This window comes from Acomys russatus, chromosome X (genome assembly GCF_903995435.1).
Source record: "Acomys russatus chromosome X, mAcoRus1.1, whole genome shotgun sequence".
Lineage (NCBI taxonomy): Eukaryota > Metazoa > Chordata > Mammalia > Rodentia > Muridae > Acomys > Acomys russatus.
Genome location: NC_067169.1, coordinates 106,892,433 through 106,911,383, shown reverse-complemented (window position 1 = coordinate 106,911,383; position 18,951 = coordinate 106,892,433). Strand labels below are relative to the sequence as shown.

Below are 18,951 nucleotides of genomic sequence, written 5' to 3'. Positions count from 1 at the left end.
GCAAAGGCAGAGGGAAAGCTGCCTGTTTACAAATGGGAAAAGGGAATGTACCGGGGGGGGGGTGCTTTTTAGACTGATGCTATAAATATAGTAGGCACTCAATAAATATTATTCAAAAGGTGAAATCATCTATATGGGGAATACTTAGCAGGGAACAAAAGTTAATCCCTACACTTATGCACACGCATTGCCTTCCAATTTTTAGGCCCTCTCCAGTTGATTTATGTGATTTTCCATATTTAAAGTGAAAGCCAAATTAGACAGTATTTGATGCTATCCTCCTTTCTCCTATCGTGGCCTCTCTCTGCTGCCATGTTTTAGACACTTATTCTTAGCTTTCTTCTTTTCTTCCCGCCACTCTGTCTACTACTCTTTTGAAAGCAAAAGGCAAAAAAGAACCAAAAGCTAGCAAGCACAGAAGAACCTCAGCAAAGGTTTTAGGAGTGAGTTGGTCGATCTACACATAAAACATAAACAAAAAGCTTCCTTTTAATATAGGACTTCTTTAATATGCAAATATGCATTTAAATTTTTTAATGGAAAATTAAGAGCAGTACGATTAGGGTTTTTTTTTTTTTTTGGTTGGTTGGTTTTGGTTTTTTTGGGTTTTGTTATTGTTGTTTTGTTTTGGTGATGGTGGTGGTGGTTTGGGGGGTTGTTTGTTTGTTTGTTTGTGACAAAGTCTTACTCTGTAGCCAAGGCTGGCCTGTGACTCAATATGCTACATAAGCTGGCCTTGAACTTGTGACAATCCTTCTACCTCTACCTCAGAAACACTGAGATTTTGGTGTAAGCCACCACACCAGGCTCACAATGGTACTATTATTTGCTTTTGGTTTTATTTTTCTGTTTTGATAAAGTCTCACTATGTAGGTCAGGCTGTTTTTTCTTTTCTTTTCTTTTCTCTTTCTTTCTGAAATGTATCTGGTTTTCTTTCTATCTGAAATTCCTCTGAATTACAATATCCCCCAATATATCAAAGAATCTTTTTTTCTTTTTAAAATTGTTTATTTATTATAATTTATTCACATTACTTCCCATTGTTACCCCCTTGCTCTTATCTTCCCATTCCCACCCACCCTCCCTCTTCTGCCCTTTCCCCCTCCTCTAGACCTCTGACAGAAGGGGACCTCCTCCCCCACTATGTGACCACAGCCTATCAGTCTCATCCAGATAGCCTGTTTCCCCTTCCTCTGAGTGTCGCTGGTATCAAAGAATCTTTTGGTCATCATAAGTTACAATGCTGCTGATGGAGTTCCAGATGTAGTCATTTGGTCATATTTTAATTAAGCCATTCAGCCAAATTTCAGTATGTGGTTGTCAGGAATAAAACAGTTTCTCCTTAGTGTTTTTTTTTTTTTAACTTGCTATATTTCATTGTGGGAAAATGTGTGCTTACCTTGTTCTATTGGTGGTGTTGAGTGTATGCAAGACAGAGAGCAGAGGACAACTTTCAAGAGTCTGTTCTTGTACCATGTGAATTCCAAACCTTGAACTCAGGTCACTAGGCTTGACAATCAGTACCTTTACCCACTGAGCCATCTCACCAGGCTTCTCCTTAGGTTTTAAAATTCAGTGTGTTTGCTAAGAAAGAAAGTCATATGGAAGAGCTTGTTGGGATAATGAATGTGAGGACATCACAACCATTAAGGCAGACTAGGTCACTAGTTTGAATGAAACTCTATTTCCCATGCCTTGATTTAATGTTTAATGTGGAAACAGTTTTGTTGGGTTTCATGCTGGCCGTACACAAAATGGGATAACAAGCCTGATAAGTGAAGAGTCTCATTCTACACATGTGGGAGTGATGCATGTTTTATACCAAAACAGCATGAGAAAGCCACTTTAAAAAGCCATGTGCCACCATCCCAGGCCCATATCGCTCAGAGGTAGAGCCTAGCATATGAGAGGGCCTGGATTTCACCCAAAGCATGGCCAAATTAATAAATAAAAAATCCTCAGAAGCCATGCTAGTTATTTTTAACATGCAAATTCCTGCAATAAAATTAAAATTCACTTTTCCCTCACATGGACGTGTCCCTCTTTTCAGGGCTTCTGGAAGAGTCTTTTCCTTCGAAAGCTCATAGTTGAACTTTGCATGAGACACAAAGTAACTTAACTCTTGTGGTTTTGTGTGTTCTAGAATTCCTTCCTGGACGCCTTCCTGCCTCCTGCAAGTTGCTACCCAACCTGCTTCAAGAATGAAACTCTTCCAGCTCCTAGGAGGAATGGTTTTCCTCACCTTCATTTGTTCCAGCTACTCTGAGCAAAACCAAGTGAATGTGCTGTGTTCGACCGATTGGTTCATGGTCACAGTTCACCCCTTCTTGCTGAATAGTGATGTGTATGTTCACTTTTATGAGGTCACCTTAGGTCTGGGATGTCCTCCCAACCACGTTCACCCACACTTCTACGAGTTCACCTACCGCGTGACAGAATGTGGCATCCGCATCAAGGCTATCTCTCCAGACGTAGTTATCTACAGCTCCGAGATTCACTATGCATCCAAGACCTCATCCTCTAGATATGTGATCCCGGTGTCCTGTGCTGCCCCTCGTCGGTCCCCATGGCTCACTAAGCCCTACCCTGTGCAAACAGCCAGTAACAACATGGCGGCGACCCAGAATGATGACTCGTCCCAGAAGGATGAGACGTGCTACTCAGTGTTCAGCTTGCCGGCGCCTACCCAACAATCCAACTGCAGCTGTCCATCTTATGTCTTCCATCAAGAGAGCATGTAAAGCCAACATCACGGGGCAGAGCCTTGGAGGCCCATCTTGTGTCGTCATCTGACTTCACTAATCTTCCTGGGGACTAGTGTGTTCACTCAGATGATCTGAGGAAACTCACGTAGTGCCTAGATGTGAGGGCCTCTGAAGATCCTGTTTCTAGAATTAGTATGAAGTATTTTCTGCTCTCTGCCAAATAAGTGCCATTATAGCTCTCTTAGTAGAAGTCTTTGAAGGGCCAATTCATATACAGCTGATTATAGCCCCCTTTTTAAACTATTTTTGTATCTTTTAAAAATAATAATAAAGTTCTGATTGGCATGAAATTATCAGTTGGATGCTTTTGCTTCATAAATGTATATCTCATTTTGTCTATGGACCAGGATTAGTTGAACATTGGTGTCTGGGTTCTTTGCTTTCAGATGATTTCCCAGCCCTTCAGGCTCCTCTACAAAGCCTTTCCCAGGAGAATCTCTTCCTCTATATCCTCACTTCCCGTCTTCTGTTTATCACCAACGAGCTTAGCACTAAGTCTTGCCCGTTTGATCTCCAGCTATACCACATTTTATGTTTTTATGTACAGAAAGAAGAAGCTGGTTATCTTCAAGTCTCCAGTGATTCCGGGAAGAAGACAAGTAACGTTCCACTGCTCCCATGCTAGGTTCCCAAGGCCGATCTGAGTCATAAGCTCACAGTCCTTTGATAAATGCCCTCCCAACCCCAACATATAAACTGTCAGAAACCAGCCCCGTGGTGTGGCTGTCCATTAGCTTTCTCAAAGGCTTAGCACAACAAAAGGAAGTGAATAACTCAGCAACTATTTATTATGCAGTGAAACATGCAGACCTCTCTCTGGGCACCAAGGAAAGGGTAGTGAGAAGAAAGAGACTCAAAGAAATCAGGGTCACATAGCTAGTGAGCAAAGAAGTAAATAAAGATAAATTCAAATAATGGCAAATGCTATGAAGAACTTCAAACGAAATGACATGGGAAACTGGGGAGTGACCAGGCCTCTGTGGTCCCAACAGTTGAACTATGTCTTGGATGTAAAGACGGAGATAATCAGCAGCAAAAATATTGCAGTTAATAGAAACATCTTCACTTAACCCTTACTACAACCTTATAAAAGAAGTGCTCTTGTCACACACATTTTAAAAATAAAACGAGACTTGGCAGAGGCAGTAGGATTGCTACAGGTTCAGACTAATATGATCTATATGGTGCGACTCTGTCTCAAAACACACACACACACACACAAAGTGGGAAATTGAAGCATGGATGATTCTGGGGTAGGGGATACTCCCTTATTCTGAGGAGTAGGGGAGAGGGATATGGGAAACAGGAAGGAAGGGTGGGACCAGAAGGAGAGGAGGGAGGGCCTATAACCAAGAGGTAAAGTGAGTAATTTTCAAATTTAAAATATAAAAAAGCAGTTCAAGGCCATATACGCAATAAAAAGCAGATTCTTGAAAACATCGTGTTGTATATCTTAAACACAAAATTCTCATTTGTCAATAAAAAATAATTTTTAAGGAAGAAAGCAATGTTTGGGAGAAATGTCTCAGCAGTTAAAAGCACTTGCTGCTCTTTCAGAAGACCCAAGTTCAGTTTCCAGCACCCACATCAGGCCACAAGAGACCCAAAGCCTCTGGCCTCTATTGGCACATGGATACACATGACTACCCACATACACACATAGGTACATCTACACAGAATTAAACATATCAAAAATAAATCTTTAACTAAAAACAAGAATGCAATGTTTCGGTACAATTTTCTCATTAATAAAGGTGAACTGAAAAAAATAAATAAATTAAAATAAAGGTGAACTGCCTTAGCAGATGAATAAATCTTTGAAAGACAATCATCAAGAAAACAAAATCAACTATGGTAGTTACAGAAACAGATTCCGGGTGGATCTGTACCCATAGGGGTCTGCTCAAACTATTGCACTAACCAAGGACAATACAAGTAGTAAGCATCGAACCCCTACTCTGATCTACCCAATGGACAGGACATTCTCCACAGTTATGTGGAGAGCAGGGACTGACTCTGACATGAACTCTGCTGGCCCATATTTGACCACCTCCCCTTGGTGGGCAGGCCTGGTGGCACTCAAAGAAAGAATAAGCAGGCTACCAAGATGAGACTTGGTAGCCTATGACCATATAGTGGGGGAGGAGGTCCTCCTTGGTCATAGACCTAGGGGAGGGGAATAGAGTGAAAGTGGGAGGGAGGGAGGACTGGGAGGGCATAAGTGATGATAAACAATTGAGATGTAATCTGAATAAATTAATTAAATTATAGAAAAGAAGCAGATTCATCTCAGTATCTCTTGTCCTTTTTGATAAACTGCTAGGTAACAGTCCCTGGAAGCAGGGCATGACTACAACAAATATCTATTACAATTATCTGATGTGTCACCATTAAATTAGCTGTTGGCAAGTCAATGGCTGACAAAACCAGCACAGGCTGGTATGATAGAGCCATATAAAGACACCTGCAGAGTTATAGACTGTAAAGGCTAGTCAAACTCATAAAATGGGTTTGCACAAAGGTGTGAGGATGAGGGCTGAGGTCATTGTAGAAAATGCCAGTCATCTATTCCAACACAGTAGAATAGGATAAAAGGAAGAGGATGATGGGAAACAATGAAAAGGGCTAAAAAAAAAAAAAAAGACATCAAATGACAGGAGTGACCACAGAATGATGTGGGGAAAGACTGTGAGGAGAGACAGATCAGCTCTAGTCACCAGGGTAACAGATAAACCAAGATGGAGTATGCCTATGATTCATGAAAGCAGAGACAATTAAAGAGGATCTTATATGAAAAATAGTTTCATTGAATTAAGATGGAGGAGAAGGGCATTCTAGGCAAAGAGAATGGCAAAAAGAAACATCCAAAGGGACCAAAGGGACCCTTCTTTTCCCAGCAGCTAGCAACTGCCAATAGCTCCTCAGCTATAGGTGGGACTTGGTAAGTGGTGCTCTCCCCCACTCATGCTGGAATTTTAGCTGGCTTCATCTTGTGTGGGTCTTATGCATCCAGCCACAGCAGCTGTGAGTGATGATGTGGGACAGCTCCCATGCTCCACACACACATACTGGCATCACTATATGGACCCGTGGATTTATATATATATTCCCCCCTAGAGGACCTGAGTTCAATTCCTAGCACCCACATGGCTGCTCACACCTGCCTGTAACTCCTCTTCCAGGGGATCTGACACCCTTACATAGACATATACGCAATCAAAACACCAATGTACATAAAATAAAAATAAATGAAAAAAATTTTAAAGAATATATGAAGTTAAAAGTAAAAAGTGACCCGGAGGTATGGGGGACATTAGAAGGGGCCAGGAGGAGTAGATTTGGTTGAAAAAAAAAAAACTTACCATATACATGCATGAAATTCTCAAGCAATGAAAGAAAAGCATGTGTGCAAAGAAATGCTAATCAGTAATGACATTTTACATAACTTGACACCCCAGTATAATTAAGCAATGTTTTTAATCAGTAATAGAAACTGAGACGGAGCTATCTCAACCGCTGAGTCATGTCCCCAGCCCTTCAACCCTGAGTTTTTGGTTGAGTAATTTAATTACCTTGTGATACACCACTCCAAAAGAATGTTTTCCTCCTTTATTGTGGTAATGCTCAGTTAATTCTTAAGGTGACATGATTTATAAAACTCTATAACATAGTGTTCAGCATGTTCGTAATATTAGGAAGAAATGCTTTATTGTCATCAAAGGAAATGAGCGTCTTCACCTTTCAATGTCTCAAAACGCCAAAAATGTCGGCATCATTTGTTAGGATAATTGCTTGTCAGAGATTTAAGCCTTAGAGCTGTAATGAGATGCTTCACCCATAAAAGGAAACTCAGTGTGATGTCCAATTGTTTTGTTCTTAGGCTGAGAATGCAGCTTGCTAGCACAGTGCATGCATAGCATGTGCAAGGCCCTGGCTTCAGTCTCCCAGCACCATGAACAATACCCTTCCAAAACAGCACATCATGTTTTTCATTGTGTAAAGTACACACACACACACAAATGTAATAAAAAGAGTTTATACTTAAAATTAATAAGATGTTTGCCCTTGCGTGTGTGTGTGTGTGTGTGTGTGTGTGTGTGTGTGTGTGTGTGTGTACATGTATGCCACAGCATGCATATGGAAGTGAGAAGGCAATGTTGTGACGTTGCTGCTCTTCTTCTCTCTCCATCATGTTCTGGAAATCATAATCAAGTCCTTGGACTTGGTAGCAAGCATCTTTACCCTCTGAACCATGTCATTGGACCATTACCTCATGGGTTAACTTTTTTAAAGGTGTATATAAATACTCCTGTTTCTCTCTGCTTCCACTAATAATGAAAGTCTGATGAAAGATTAACTTAAACTGTTCTACTTTCCTACACACACACACACACACACATACACACAACATTTTAAAAATATGTTATCAAGAGAAAAATATTTATTGTAAGATGAAGGCTAAATTTCACAAAATGCCAGTTGCTTTTAATTAGTGTTAATTTCTACAATGTCTTGTTTAAACTATATTATAGTTGTTTGTTCCCAAAGGGGGGGGGGAGTGGAGAAAAGTTTCAGTTCTATGATTTTCTCTGACTTTCTCAACAAATGAGGTTAAATTTTAATCTCTAAACTCACTTTGGCTGTACAATTACAAAAACTATTGTATTAGTGAACCTACTGCTGAATAATAAATTAGCCCAAATAGCAAACTCTTCTTATCTGCCTGGTTATGGGAGTCAGGCACCTAGGTAAGACTTAGACAGAAGCTGTAGGAGGCAACTGCAGCCATCTCAACCCTTACTCAGAGTTGCAGAATCTGTCTCTGAGTTCACTTAAGTGTTTGCTGACAAGAGACCTTCCATCCTGTCTTAAGGTCCTATGCATAAGCTGTACAAGTGTCCTCAGGTGTCCTCACACAGCAGTTAGTGAAAAGAGAGAAGGGAAGGAAAGAGGACGAGAAAGCAGAAGGGCTGGGTTGGAATTCACTGTCTAATATCAGAACACTCCATCATTTCTAGCATATTCTATCTGAAGAGCCATTAGATCAGCAGTTCTCAACCTGTGAGTAGCAACCCTCGAAAACCATCAGAAAACACAGATGTTTGCATTAAGATTCATAACAGCAGCAGAGTTATAGTTGGAGTACCAGTGAAGATAATTTTATAGTTGGGGGTCAGTACAATATGAGGAACTGTAATAAATGGTCATAGCTTTAGGAAGGTTGAGACCCACTGGTCTAGACCCTACCCACACTCACGGTGAGGGAATACATAGAATGGGTCTATCAGGGGGTGGGGCTACCGGGAACCATCACACAGGCTGCTACCATACTCTCCATCTGATTACATGGGCAAAGTCCACAAATACAATATTCTTCTATTGATTCCTGTATGTATATAAACATAGAACTCTTCAGTTTACTCAGATAAATATATATGTCAAGAAATTGACAGGGTGAAAAACACAGGCTCTTTTGCTGTTATATCTTTGCCTCCACACTGGTTATGTTTTGCTTCTTTGTGGGTTGTAGGGAGAGGATAAGTCCTACAGCCACAAAAGTCATATATGATCCACTGAGGCTTGTTAAAAATCATTCTCCAAGAGGCCTCTATTTACTTTTACAAAAAGACATTGTGCTTCATTTGAAATCAAAAGAAAAGGTGTAAACTAGAAGTTAAGCTAAGAAATATTAACAAAACTTAAACCACACATCAAGCCCGGCGTGGTGGCACACACCATTAATCCCAGCACTTGGGAGGCAGAGGCAGGTGGATCGCTGTGTGGTCAAGGCCAGCCTGGTCTACAAAGCAAGTCCAAGACAGCCAGAACTGTTACACAGAGGAAGCCCTGTCTCAAAAAAACCTTAAACAAATCAAAACAAAACACACACACACACACACGCACGCACACACACACACACACACACACACACACACACACACATACACATCAATCTCCACACATTAATAGTGGGAGAGACTTCAACAGCCCACTTTCACCAAAGGATAGGTCAATGAAATAGAAACTAAACCAAGAAATAATGATACTAACCAATGTCATGAATCAAATGGATCTAACAGATATTTACAGAACTGTTTACCCAAACACAGAAGATTATACCTTCTTCTCAGTACTAGGGTCACAAAGCAAGCCTCAACAAATACCAAGAAGTTGAAATATACCTTGTATCCTATTAGATCACCATGATCTAAGGCTGGACTTCAACAACAGAAATAACAAAAAGCTTACACACACATAGAAACTAAACAACTCTCTACTTAATGAAAACTATGTCAGGGAAGAAATAAAGAAAGAAATTAAGGACTTCCTAAAATTCAATGAAAATGAAGGTACAGCATACCCAAATTTATGGGACACATTGAAAGCAATGCTAAGAGGAAAATTCATAGCACTATGTGCCTTCATAAAGAAATTGGAAGCATCTCCTATAGGCAACTTAATGACACATCTGGAAGCCCTATGGGGAAAAAAAGAAGCAGAAACACCCAAAAGGAGTAGATGGCTGGAAATAATCAAACTCAGGGCTGAAATCAATAAATTAGAAACAAAGACTAATTCAAAGAATCAACAAAACCAGCAGCTGGTTCTTTGAGCAAATAAACAAGATAGACAAACCATTAGCCAAACTAACTAAAAGGCAGAGAAACACTATCCAAATCAACAAAATCAGAAATGAAAAAGGAGACATAACAACAGATACTGAAGAAATACAAAGAATAATTAGGTCCTACTTCAAAGGCTTATCTGCCACGAAATTTGAAAATCTAAGGGAAATGGACAATTTTCTTGATCGATTCCACTTGCCAAAGTTGAATCAAGATCCGATAAACAAATTAAATAATCCTATTTATCCTACAGAAATAGAAGCAATCATTAAAAGTTTCCCAACCAAAAAAAAAAGCCCAGCGCCAGATGGTTTCAGCACAGAATTCTACCAGACCTTCAAAGAAAAGCTAATACCAATACTCTTCAAGCTACTCCACAAAAGAGAAATGGATGGAACATTACCAACTTATTCTATGAGGCCATGGTCACTTTGATACCTAAACTTCACAAAGACCCAACAAAGAAAGAGAATTTCAGACCAATTTCTTTTATGAACATTGATGCAAAAATACTCAATAAAATACTCACAAAATGAATACAAGAACATATCAAAGATATCATTCACCATGACCAGGTAGGCTTCATTCCAGGCATGCAGGGATGGTTCAATATATGGAAATCCATCAGTGTAATCCATCATATAAACAAACTGAAAAAAAAAAAACCACATGTTCATCTCCTTAGATGCCAAAAAAGCATTTGACAAAATCCAACACCCATTCATGTTTAAAGTTTAGGAGAGATCAGGGATACAAAGCACATACCTAAACATAATAAAGGCTATATATAGCAAGCCAATAGCCAGCATCAAATGAAATGGAAAGAAACTCAAGGAAATTCCTCTAAAATCAGGGACTAGGCAAGGCTGCCCACTATCTCCATATCTCTTCAATATAGTTCTTGAAGTTCTAGCCAGAGCAATAAGACAACAAAAGGAAATGAAGGGTATCCAAATGGGAAAGGAAGAAGTCATATTATCCCTATTTGCAGATGATATGATAGGGTACATAAGTGACCCCCAAAATTCCATCAGAGAACTCCTACAGCTGATAAACACCTTCAGCAAATTGGCTGGATACAAAATTAACTCACAAAAGTCAGTAGTCTTCCTATATACAAATGACAACCGGGCTGAGAAAGAAATTAGGGAAACTACACCCTTCACAGTAGCCACAAGTAATATAAAATATCCAGGAGTAACTCTAACCAAACAAGTAAAAAAAAAAATTCAAGTCTCTGAAGGAAATTGAAGATGACATCAGAAGATGGAAAGATCTCCTTTGTCTGTGGATTGGGAGAATTAACATAGTAAAAGTGGCCATCTTACCGAAAGCAATTTACAAATTCAATGCAATCTCTATCAAAATATCTACACATTTTTAAAGACATTGAAAGATCAATTTTCAACTTCATATGGAGAAACAAAAAAACCCAGAATAGCTAAAACAATCCCATACAATAAAATCCTCCAGAAGAATCTCCATACCTGATCTCAAGCTGTACTATAGAGCAACAGTAATTAAAACAGCATGGTACTGACATAGCAATAGGCTGGTTGAACAATGGAATTGAATCGAAGGCCCAGAAATAAATCCACACACATATGGACACTTGATTTTTTACAAAGAAATCAAATTTATTCAATGGAAAAAGGAGAACATCTTCAACAAATAGTGCTGGTCTAATTGCATGTCTACTTATAGAAAGATGCAAATAGATCCATATTTATCACCCTATATGAAACTAAAGTTCAAGTGGATTAAAGACCTCAACATAAAACCAGAGTCACTAAATCTGTTAGAATAAAAAGTGGGTAAGAGCCTGGAACTCATTGGCACAGGAGACAACTTCCTAAACAACACCAACAGCCCAGGCCTTAATGTCAACAATCAATAAATGGGACCTCATGAGGCTGAGAAGCTTCTGTAAGGCAGAAGACACTGTCAACAAAACAAAGCAACAGCCCACAGCCTGGGAAAAAATCTTCACCAACCCTACATTTGACAAAGGTCTAATATCCAAAATATATAAAAAGCTCAAGAAACTAAACACCACCAAACCAAATAACCCAATTAAGAAATGGGGATCAGAATCAAACAGAGAATTCTGAACAGAGGAATATTGAATGGCTGAGAAACACTCAAAGAAATGCTCAATGTCCTTAGTCATCAGAGAAATGCAAATCAAAATGACTCTGAGATTCCATCTTACACCCATCAGAATGGCTAAGATCAAAAACTCAAGTGATAGCACATGCTGGCAAGAATGTGGAGAAAGGGGAACACTCCTTCATTGCTGGTGGGAGTGCAAACTTGTACAACCACCTTGGAAATCAATTTGGTGCTATCTCAGAAAACTGGGAATAGGGATACCTCAAGACCCAGCTATTCTACTCCTTAGAATATACCCAAAAGATGTTCCACCACACAGCCAGGACATATGCTCAACCATGTTCCTAGCAGCCTTATTTGTAATAGCTAGAATCTGGAAACAAGTTAAATGTTCCTCAGTCAAAGAATGGATAATGAAACTGTGGTACATTTACACTATGGAATACTACTCAGCTATTAAAAACAAGGAAATCCTGAAATTTGTAGACAAATGGATGGAACTAGAAATGATCATCCTGAGTGAGTTAACCCAGACCCAGAAAGATACACATGGTATATACTCACTTATAATTAGACACTAGCCCAATAGGGGTATCCCCTGAAAGTCTTCACTTAGCAGGAGATTGGGATAGATGTGGGGCCCTCCTATTGGGACTCCAGGTGAGAGAGGTATGGGAGAATGGGGAAATAGAAGGATCCAGAGGGCCCTAGAAACCTACAAGTAGAACATCAAGGCTGGCAGATCTGGACCCAGAGGGGACGTCGGCAGATCTGGACCCAGAGGGGGGCGTCTGCTCAAAAAATACGGTACCAACCAAGGACAATGCATGCAGTAAACCTAGAACCCCTATTCAGATCTAGCCAATGGACAACACATTCTCCACAGTTGTGTGGAAAGCGGGGACTGACTCTGATATGAACTCTGGTGCCTCCTATTTGACCACTTCCCCTTGGTGGGGAGGCCTGGCGGCACTCAGAGGAAGGATAGGCCAGCTACCAGGATGAGATCTGATGGGTGGGTTGGTTGATGGGTTGGTTGGTTGGTTGGTTGGTTGGTTGGTTGGTTGTTGGTTGGTTGGTTTGTCAAGACAAGGTTTGTGTGTGTTGCCTTGGCTGTCCTGGAACTCACTCTATAGACCCAGCTGGCCTCGAACTCACAGAGATCTGCCTACCTCTGCCTCTCCAGTACTTGGATTAAAGGTATGCGCCATCACTGCCTAACAATCTTCTAAATTAATTCAGGTTCAAGTGATCAGGTAGGGCTCCACATACCATCTCTCACTACACCGGCAGACTCCATATCCTCAACTTCAACCAGCAGTCACTCACTGTTGCCCATCATTCCTTACATAATGTAGTATACACCCACTGTTTACATCACACTAAGAAATATAAGGCAGTAAGACAGCTCAGCAGTAAAGGCACTTGCTACATGACAATCTGAGTTCAAAACCCAGGGCTCAGGCAGTAGAAGAGAATCCATTCCACAACGCTGGTCTCAGATTTCCACATAGTTACATGTGTTCATACATACCACACACTCATACATGCATGATAAGCAAATTAATATAATTTTGGGAGAAAAATTATAAGTAATGTGGAGATTATTTTTTAAGTATTCAAGAGGATGTGCGTAAGTTATAAAAAACAAACTATGCCGTTTTATATAAGGGACTTGAACATCTAAAGGTTTTGCCATCAGCAAGGATGGAGTGCTAGAACTAATCCTCTACAGATACCAAAGGGTTATTCTAACATGCCTGAGTATCTATATGTTCAGTTGCATATATATATATGCAAATACATGCTGTATATTTGCATATTTCCCACATTACCCAGTATCTAAGGATAAGAGGCTGGAGATGAGGTGGAGCTTGACTTATTGATTTACATATGAGTGTTAAAACCATGCTTCCTCAGGTAATTAATTTTTATTCCTTCTCAAGTCTCTAATGGAGTTGAAGACCACATAGTTTAGTTTTACGAAGAAGCTTAGTTGTTTAGGGGTTAAGACGTTTTTAGGTCTAGATAGATGTTTTAAGTGAATAGAGATGAAATATGATAGATATTGATTTACATTCAGAATTGTAGACTCACCAAGATAGGAAAGATGTTTTCTTCAGCTGTTCTGTGACAGGCAAAGGGAAATAGCTCTGAGTTAGAGAAGCAATTGTTATTTTATTTAGAAGTAAAAGTGCATAAAAAGATTCCTTGACGGTTGCATTGAAATACAGCCATTCAAATGCATGTATGTCCTACAATTCCTAGGAGGAATATTGAAATCACCTGAGATATGATTAGTGCCTTTTTAGTTTTATCATTCATATCATACTAATATAAATGATGCACTTTTCAAGGTACTTTAACCTTTTAAAAATTTAGCCAAATGCCTATTTATGTGTATCAATAACTGTTTGAAAAGTTGTGTTTTGTAGTGCATGCCTGTGAATCCAGTACTTAGGAAGCTGAAGTAGGATTATTATGAGTTCAAGGTCAGCCTGGGCTACATATGAAATGACAAAATATTTTAAGCTCTTTACATGATGTCTGCACACACACACACATCATTTAAAACACTTTCAGAGGCTCAGGAAGGTGGGTTGTTGCAAGCTTAGAGCAAACCAGGACAACATAGTAAGTTCAGACCGTCCTGACCTGAAACCCAGTCTCAAAAGAGAGAGAGAGAGAGAGAGAGAGAGAGAGAGAGAGAGAGAGAGAGAGAGATTATTTTCCAAGCAAAGTCCATCAGATAGTCATTCTATTTTTCTTTTTAAATTTAAAAATATGCCTTTGTTTGTTTTTAATTAATTCGTATGGGAGGAGGCTTCTAGTGTGCCTCGGTGCGTGTGTAGAGGTTACAGGACAGCTCTGTTCTCAGTTCTGTCTGTTGTGTCCAGTAGGTTAGAGAGAGCAAACTCAGGTGTGTAGGTTGGTGGCAAGTATGGTTTTTGTTTGTTTGTTTGGTTGGTTGGTTGGTTGATTGGTTGGTTGGTTGGTTGGTTGGTTTTTCGAAACAGGGTTTCTCTGTGTAACAATCCAGGCTATCCTGGACTCGCTTTTGTAGGCCTGCACCAACAGCCTGGCCCAGTATGATTTTTAAAGCTTCATTTGCATGACAAAACACATGGAAAATGCGTAGGGAACAAAGAGAAATTGCAGCCCTCATAAGCCAAAGAGGGTCAGTGGTTTAAGAACAAATTGAAAACCAGGCTGTGGTGGTGCATGACTTTGATCCCAGAACTTTGGAGGCAGAGGCAGAGGCAGAGGCAGAGGCAGACAGATCTTTGAGAGTTGGAGGCCAGCCTGATCTACAAAGTGAGTTCAGGACAGCCAGAGCTCTGTTACACAGAGAAACCTAGCCGGGCGTGGTGGCACATGCCTTTAATCCCAGCACTCAGGAGGCAGAGGCAGGTGGATCGCTGTGAGTTCGAGGCCAGCCTTGTCTACAAAGTGAGTCCAGGACAGCCAAGGCTACATAGAGAAACCCTGTCTCGAAAAACCAAAAAAAGAAAAAAAAAAAAAAAGTGAAAAGAAAAAAAAAAAAAAAAAAAAAGAACAAACTGTTGATGTAGAAGTAAGCTTCCATGTCATTCATACGACAAGTTCCCGGAATAATTTTTAGTCTACAATCAAAGTAATCCCTGGGGTTGAGAATTTAGCTCAGCGGTAGAGCACTTGTGAGAACTCACCCTCCAAAGATAAAAGATGCTCATTCACACAGTCAAGAAGTGAAGTTATTCAGGTTATTTAGCAAGTGTGTGGAAGATGCAGGCTGCCCAAGTTACTTTCAGAGTTCTTTTAACTTCATGAAAATATTTGATGACAATATTTTCAAACTGCCTGTGAAAAAGAACACTCTCCATTTGGAAGCTGTGCAACCACCCAAACCAGTTAGACTCAGTCCAGAAACTGTGTTCTTTCTTCCTCTGTTCTCTCACATCAGCACCTCATGCTAAGTTGCTGGAGCCATTCCTTTTCTTTTTCTTTCCCTTCTTTCTTTTTTCTTTTGACTTACGTTTAAGGTCGTTGTAAATTAGTAAGTTTACTGATTAACTTTGCTTTTTTATATTTTATTAATTTATTGATATTACATCTCAATGGTTATCCCATCCCTTGTATCGTCCCGTTCCTCCACCCCTCCCATTTTCCCCTTACTCCCCTCCCCTATGTCTGTGACTGAGGGGGACCTCCTCCCCCTGTATATGCTCATAGTGTATCAAGTCTCTTCTTGGTAGCCTGCTATCCTTCCTCTCAGTGCCACCAGGCCTCCCCATCCAGGGGACGTGGTCAAATATGGGGCACCAGAGCTCATGTGAAAGTCAGACCCCACTCTCCACTCAACTGTGGAGAATGTCCTGTCCATTGGGTAGATCTGGGTAGGGGTTTGAAGTTTACTGCCTGTATTGTCCTTGGCTGGTGCCATAGTTTGAGCAGGACCCCTGGGCCCAGATCTGCCCATCGTAATGTTCTTCTTGTAGGTTTCTAGAACCCTCTGGATCCTTCTATTTCCCCATTCTCCCATGCTTCTTTCACCTAGAGTCCCAATAGGATGTCCTCCCCTCTGTCCCAGTTTTCTGGTAAGTGAAGACTTTCATGGGACATGCCCCTTGGGCTAGTGTCCAGATATAAGTGAGTATATACCATTTGACTCTTTCTGCTCCTGGGTTAACTTACTCATTATGATCATTTCTAGCTCAAACCATTTGTCCACAAATTTCAGGAATTCCTTGTTTTTAATAGCTGAGTAGTATTCCAATTAACTTTAAAAGCAATGAAAACCGGGTCCTAGTCAGGATTTCTGGTGTTCCCATATAGGGGAGAGGGAAGGATTGGAAAGAAGAGAAAGAGGATTGGGGGCAGTTGTCTTGGTTACTTTTTTGTTGCTGTGGTCCAGTGCCCTAAGGAAAGCAACTCAAGGCAAGAGTGGGCTGGCGAGATGACTAAGTGGTTAAAAAACAAGGGCTGCTTTCCCAGAGACCCCAGGTTTGGTTCCCAGCATCCATGCTTGGTGGTTCACAACCACCTGGAACTTCTGCTTCAAGGGAGCCAACACTTCTTCTGGTTTCTGAGGGTGCCTATATGCATATGTTATACAGTACACATACAGGTAAATAAAAATAGGCTTTAGAGACAGAAAGGGCTGCCTTCAGCTCACAGCTCAAGGGTACAGTTTATCACTTTAAGGAAGTAAGTCATGGCTGCAGGATCTTGTGGGGTCTAGAGTCAGGGAACAGAGTGGGTGAACGCTCAATGGCCAGGTCATTTTCTCCTTTTTCTTCAGTCTAAGTCCCCATCACGTGGTTCTTCACACAGTTAAGATAGCTCTTCCCACCTCAATTCACCTACGTAGAGGCTGACCTAAGCTCGAGGGCATGCTGCTGGACTTGTGTTGTATGTGACTGTAGACCCTGTCCAACTGACAAAGAATATTAAATATGACATGGAGAAAATTGATGTGCCTCCTGATACACAGTCAGCACAGCATACGTTTTTCTCCATTTTTTTCCTTCCCAAATAACAATTTCACTGTGTACATTTGAGAATAGAATATTCTACATAAGATAGGTGTCGCTCTTACAAAATTTGTATGTCACAGGGTTACCATTTAAGTTAGGTGAATCTGTTTAAAAAAAACACTGTTATGTGAAAGCATGATCCTCCTTACACAAAGTCCTTTAAAGCCCCTAGACTAAGCCAGACATGGTGGCTCACACATTTAATCCCAGCACTCTGAGAGGCAGAGGCAGGCAGATTACTGTGAGTTCAAGGCCAGCCTAGTCTACAAAGTGAGTCCAGGCCAGCCAAGGATACACAGAGAAACCCTGTTTCAAAAAACTAAAAAAGAAAAGAAAAGAAAAAGAAGAAGAAAGAAAAAGAAAAAAGAAAGAGAGAAAGAAGGAAAGAAAGAAAGCCCCTATACTATCTATGACTAAAGCCACAACTCCTCGTTCAAAGCTAAGGCTGTAACTCAGGTGGTGCAATACTTACTCTGGGTTGATAAAATGGGTGTGGCAGTACACACTTAGAGTCCTAGCACTCTGAAGACTGAGGCAGGAGGATAAATAGTTCAAGATCCTCCTCATACACAAAGCAAAATTGAGGCCAGTTCTAGCCTGGGCTACATGAGACTTTGTCTCAAAAAAGAAAAATTATTTCCTCTGCCTCCTTCTCCTCCCATATCTTTTTCAACTTGTCGTCAACAGCAGTCTTCGATTCTGCTACTGTGTCTCTGAAAACTGTTTCCCCCATTCCGTCCAAATCCCTATTTCCTCAGGAGGTTCAGTGTCAAGCTTCCAAGTACAACACACAGTGATGGCTTTTGGGGTGGGGATGGGATTCCAACAGAGTTTCTCTGTTACAGAGTGCCCTGTCTGTCCTGGACTCTCTTTGTAGACCAGGCTGGCCTCAAACTCACAGAGATCCACCTGCCTCTGCCTCCCAGGTGCTGGAATGAAAGGTATGTGCCACCACCACCACGCCCGGCTAAGGATGGCTTTTTTATGAGAAAGTTTAGAGTTTGGAGCAGCTAATCTAAAGCCAAATTAATTCCACATTATTTTGGTGAATATGCTCCAAATATCAGTCCCAGATGTACTTCTCCTATGGCAACGTGGTCGACTTGGGTTAAACACCTATCAGTTTCTACTGAAGGCACTAAGTCCACGACCCACTATCATTAGCATCAACACACTGTCATGGTTTCACTCTGTCCACTCTTCTTAGCCTTTCTCAGATATGCACTCATTCAACGAGTTGCTGCAGAAAGTGTGAAGGAGCTAACCACGGTGAAACATGTCCTGACCCTGCAGGAGCTTTTTGTCTGCTAGGAAAGCCAGTCCAGTGTAGCCTGATCAAGTGCCGTGAAACTGGAGGCTAGAGGACACCCAAGAAAGCATCCAGATGGAAGTGGCATTGCTGGTGGGCCTTGAAGGATGAGAAACTGTGAGGACCAGGTTATCTCAGGAAGAAGAGATCAAGACGGTGCTGCTCAAGAGTAGGGCGGTACACCCACAGGAGTAGGTTATAGTCGTCAGGGAGGGCCTGAGTGCCACACTCCAGAGTGAAGCTTTATAGCTACATGATTTTTTTTTGTGCAAAATTGTGTTTTCCAAGAAGCACTTAGGACCACTGAAGAGGTGCAAACTTCAGGTGGAACGTGTCCAGTGTGAAAAGTTCGTTGTAAGGCCCCAGTGACATGCTACAGGGGTTCTATTTTTGGACAAGCATTAGAACAGTGAGGAAGGTCCTCATTTTCACCCCTCACCTTTCTTTCTCTTGTCATGACTCCCTCCCCTTCTACTCACTCTTGCTGACATAGCCCTCTGTCATCCTGAGGGCTCCAAGCAAAAGAAGCTGCTGAGTTCCGGGTTTAGGGAAAATACTAAAATGTCAAACAGGTTCTAAGCTGGGTGTAGTGGTGTGTGCCTAGACTCCCAGCACTTGGGAAG

General features: G+C 40.9%; 1 protein-coding gene across 1 annotated transcript; it reads left to right on the top strand.

The window, feature by feature from the left end:
* Positions 1-2,201: 2,201 nt before the first annotated feature.
* Positions 2,202-2,741, top strand: Plac1 (placenta enriched 1). Its single transcript, XM_051140956.1, has one exon. The coding sequence runs from the start codon at positions 2,202-2,204 to the stop codon at positions 2,739-2,741; it is 540 nt and encodes a 179-aa protein (XP_050996913.1).
* The last annotated feature ends 16,210 nt before the right edge of the window (positions 2,742-18,951 follow it).